The following is a 4846-nucleotide window of genomic DNA, read 5'->3' as shown; positions in this document are numbered from 1 at the left end:
ATGCCGAGGAACTCCACGCGGCTCAGGTTCTTCACGATGAACTCCTCACAGACGTTGGAGATCCCGTAGAGCGTCGCTCCTCCCAGGACCAAGAGGTCCCCGAACAGCTTCTGCTCTCCTGCAGACGAAGAGGAGGAAGAGGAGGAAGAGGTGACGTGAGCGAGTCCAACACACCCGGCCTCCTCCACATGCTCTCTCCGCGGGCGGGCCAGGACCGCGTCGGGGAACTCACCGAGGCCTTGCTGCCGGCCCAGCAGGACGTCGGCTCCCAGCATGCATCCCGCGCCCAGCAGACACAGCCCCGCCCCGACAAAGTGGACGGCCTTGTACCTCACCAGGAGAAAGAACCAGGACAGCAGCAGGACCACTGGGATGACAAAACAGTCCAACAGCTGAGCGGAAGGACGGACACACAGACACAAACAGACACACACAAGGTTCATCACTCGGACCGGTGACCGGTACGCAGCAGCAGTGGGCCGGGCCGTCCCAGTGCCACATGACCACAGCCTCCACCTCTGAGCGCCACCGGACCAGAGGCGGCACGCCGGCTGCTTTCTGATGGAGACAAACGTCTGCTGGCTTCATGAAGCCGTGGTTCTGGGTTTGAGGCGTTTGGGTCCAAATATCCAGCCAGCAAGGAACGTCTGTCACTTCTGAAATGTGATTTCAATATCTGAGAGGAGCAACAAGAAGGATTCAACTTGTCCTTTCATTCCTGACCACCAGGGGGCGGGGCTTCAAGGAGGACAGCTAAAAAGTGGGCGGGCTCAAAGCCTCATACAGAACTACAAGAAGACTGTAGTAGAGAGACACACACACACGCAAACAGAAACAAACACACACACACACACACACACACACACACACACACACACACACACACACACACACACACACACACACACACACACACACACACACACACACACACACTCTCACCTGTACACTGGACAGTGTGGTGTACTGGTAAGCTTTCAGCAGCAGGTAATTTGCCTCGATGTCAATCAAACCCAGAATCATGTACTTCCACCAGCGCCGCTTCAGGATGGCCAACAGGTTACCCTCACCTGGAGAGAGGGGGGGGGCGGGGGGGTGGAGAGAGAGGGGGAGAGAGAGAGAGAGAGAGACTTAAAAAAACAAGAGACCCACAAGAGTCATGTTGTACGCACTCTGCTTCACACTATAACAATCTGTGATTTTGGCCCTGGTGGCCTCCATTACAGCACACACACACACACACACACACACACACACACACACACACACACACACACACACACACGTGCACACACGCACGCACGCACACACACACCTTGCCTGACGGCCAGTGTGGTGGTGTAGACCAGGAACAGCAGGATGTAGTTCAGGAAGCTCTGGAACAGCGGCGTGTTGGCGTGGAAGTCCTCCGCCAGGAACTTGCTGGTCAGACTGATGGCGCAGATCAGAAGAGACAGAACCTGACCCAGAGCGAGGGTCACCAGCAGCTCCCTGCAGAGGAGAACATCTCATGGTGACAGGAGAACATCTCATGATGACAGGAGAACATCTCATGATGACAGGAGACATGGAGGAGAACATCTCATGATGACAGGAGACATGGAGAACATCTCATGACAGGAGAACATCTCACGATGACAGGAGACATGGAGGAGAACATCTCATGATGACAGGAGAACATCTCATAATGACAGGAGACATGGAGAACATCTCATGACAGGAGAACATCTCATGATGACAGGAGACATGGAGGAGAACATCTCATGATGACAGGAGAACATCTCATGATGACAGGAGAACATCTCATAATGACAGGAGACATGGAGAACATCTCATGACAGGAGAACATCTCATGATGACAGGAGACATGGAGGAGAACATCTCATAATGACAGGAGAACATCTCATGATGACAGGAGAACATCTCATGTGCACACGCAGCAGGTACCGAGCAGCATGATGAAGATATAGTTTAGTTCAGAGCTGACTTCCTCAGGTACATGAGCTCTTTGCCTCCAGTGTAACTTTGAGGTATATTTTGAGGTATAACTACTTTGAGGTAACTCAACTATTTCCTGGAAGCCTTGGCTGGGTATTTATACCCATGAGGACCGTGTGTGTAGATGTGTGTGTTGTTTCTGCCGCGGCCCAAAAGGAACCCGAGCTTAGTCAGACCAGCGTGTTTCTGTCCATCTGCAGCTGCAGGTGGGTGGAGCTCTGCAGCAGTGGACCGCCGTATGGAGAAGTGGGCGGAGTCATGGTGACGCGGTCCACTGCTTTGTGCGTGCGCTTCTTGCGGTTGGAGTTTGACATGTTATTTGACCGGAAGAGACAGCAGGGGTTAAATATCTGTGAGCTTCTGTTTGCAGACGCTCAGCAGCACACTGCAAACATGAGAGTTTAGCTGACTGAGTTCTTCAACTCTGATTGGTCCTCAGCTGAAAGGAGGCGGATCCTTTCTGGCCTTCACAGCAGCGAATAATGAACTGCGACTACTTCCTGCTTGAGACGGAAACCCTGAAGGCTCAATTATACTTCTGAACTACAGCTGCTGCTGCCACGCAGTCGGATTGACGGACTCGTTTTGATTTTTAGTTTTTTGTGTTTTTCATACTCCAGACCAGCAGGTGGCGCAACGACCGTTTAGAGTGGACCTGCACACCGTTCAAGATGTCTCCCTCCAGGAGTTCACCTCCATCTTTGTGTCCTGATACTCCGTCAGATGGTTTTATAAATGCTCATATTTGTGGACCTCTTCAGCCAAACGTTCTTCAACAGGATCCATTGTTCCTGTTTCTGCTGTGGCTTTTAAAAACAGAGGTATGATGCTGTGAAACCGGACATGAGAGACTCTGAAAGGACGTGGTTAGCGGACCAATCACAGCCTTGCTGCTGCGTAGCTTTGACGGAGAGTCAGACATTTGGGGTGACGCACGCAAGCACGCAAAATGGCCGATTTGACGACGCAACGGCGGCCGTGCGTATCTTGCGTGTCTTGCGTCTCTGCGTAAAACCAGAGTATGAATCAGCCTTCAGTGTGTGCGGCCTGCTCCCTGAGACGGATGTCCAGATAGAGATATGTAGATAAAGAGATATACATATAGATATGTAGATGTGTGTGTGTATCTATATATATATATCTATATATATCTATATATATATATATATATAGATATATATATATATATATATATAGATATCTATATATATATATAATAATAGATATCTATATATATATAATAATAATAGATATCTATATATATATATATCTATATATATATATCTATATATATATATCTATATATCTATAGATATATATATCTATATATATATATATATATCTATAGATATATATATATATATATCTATAGATATATATATATATATATCTATAGATATATATATATATCTATAGATATATATATCTATAGATATATATATATATATATCTATAGATATATATATATATATATATATATATATATATATATCTATAGATATATAGATATATCTATAGATATATATATATATATATCTATATATATATATATCTATATATATATATATCTATAGATATATATATATCTAGATATATATATATCTATAGATATATATATATCTATAGATATATATATATATCTATAGATATATATATATATATATATATATCTATATCGATCGATCGATCGATACACATAGAGGTATAGAGGTGAATATCTGTAAATGTTTGTGTTGCGTCTCTTTCCTGACACGTTGCATCTGTTCTTGTTTGTGAGTCTTTTATTCTGTCTGCCGACTTTTGATAAAAGATTACAATAACACGTCTGTCTGTGAACGACACCATGCACACACACACACACACACACACACACACACACACACGCACACACAAAAAACAGACACACACACACACACAAAAAAACAGACACACACACACACACACACACACACACACACAGGCTGTATGATGGTGTCTCTTGATGACTTCAATAACTGAGACAACAAGCTGATCATATTTATATTTAAAAGGTTATTTAGATTTCTATAAAGAATGATGCCCTCACCTCCACAGCGTACTATTCATGTTGTTAATAATCCTAATAATAATTATTATTATTATTACATTATCAGATCCAGGAGCATTCATAATATTATTAATTTATTTTAAATTGAATTAGAAAACCTTTATATCTATATATATATATATATATATATATATATATATATATATATATATATAGTACTGTTTATGTAGAATAATTTATTTATTTCATATTACTGACTACCAGCACGCCAGAGCCTCCACGTGCACGCTCCTGGCGTGAGGCAGGGGGCGTGTGTGCGTGTGTGTGTGTGTGTGTGTGTGTGTGTGTGTGTGTGTAAAATACGTGTGTGCATGAGAAATACAAACGGGAGTTTGCAACACACAATGAGAGTGATGCATGTAAGACGTGCAGCACCAACAACCCGCCCGGCACCGAACCGGCAACACCCTGCCACACACACACACACACGCACACGCACACACACACACACACGCGCGCACACACACACACAGAGGAGCTGCTCGTGTGGACGCGCGTGGCGCTGCTGACATGTTACAGGTTAAAACAAAAGGGTTCGCAGTGATGAGCCTGCTGCACGGACGCTCGGATCAGTGCCGTCACCATCATCATCACCACCATCATCATCATCATCACCGCCATCCTCCTCCTCTTACCTGGTTAGGACCCTGCGGATCCGCTGGTAGCGGCTCGGCGCCGGGCTGCTCGTCCCTCTCGGAGCGCTCTCCACCGTGGAGACGACAGACATCATGCTTCACCCCCAGACTGAGAGCGCATTCTGCT

General features: G+C 45.3%; 1 protein-coding gene across 1 annotated transcript in view; it reads right to left on the bottom strand.

The window, feature by feature from the left end:
• Positions 1-4846, bottom strand: part of slc35f1 (solute carrier family 35 member F1) — a 13325-nt gene extending 8479 nt beyond the window's left edge. The window contains exons 1-5 of the mRNA XM_068577572.1: positions 4720-4846; positions 1316-1491; positions 943-1070; positions 233-392; positions 5-118 (exon numbers count right to left, since the gene is read on the bottom strand). Coding sequence (XP_068433673.1) covers positions 5-118; positions 233-392; positions 943-1070; positions 1316-1491; positions 4720-4814 — 673 coding nt within the window. The 5' untranslated portion in view covers positions 4815-4846. The remainder of the gene's footprint in view (positions 1-4; positions 119-232; positions 393-942; positions 1071-1315; positions 1492-4719) is intronic.

This window comes from Clinocottus analis, unplaced genomic scaffold, assembly GCF_023055335.1.
Source record: "Clinocottus analis isolate CAN_PGR_092001 unplaced genomic scaffold, fCliAna1.0.p SCAF_15, whole genome shotgun sequence".
Taxonomy (NCBI): Eukaryota; Metazoa; Chordata; class Actinopteri; order Perciformes; family Cottidae; genus Clinocottus; species Clinocottus analis.
Note: the sequence above shows the minus strand (reverse complement) of the source record. Positions and strands in the feature narration are given on the sequence as shown.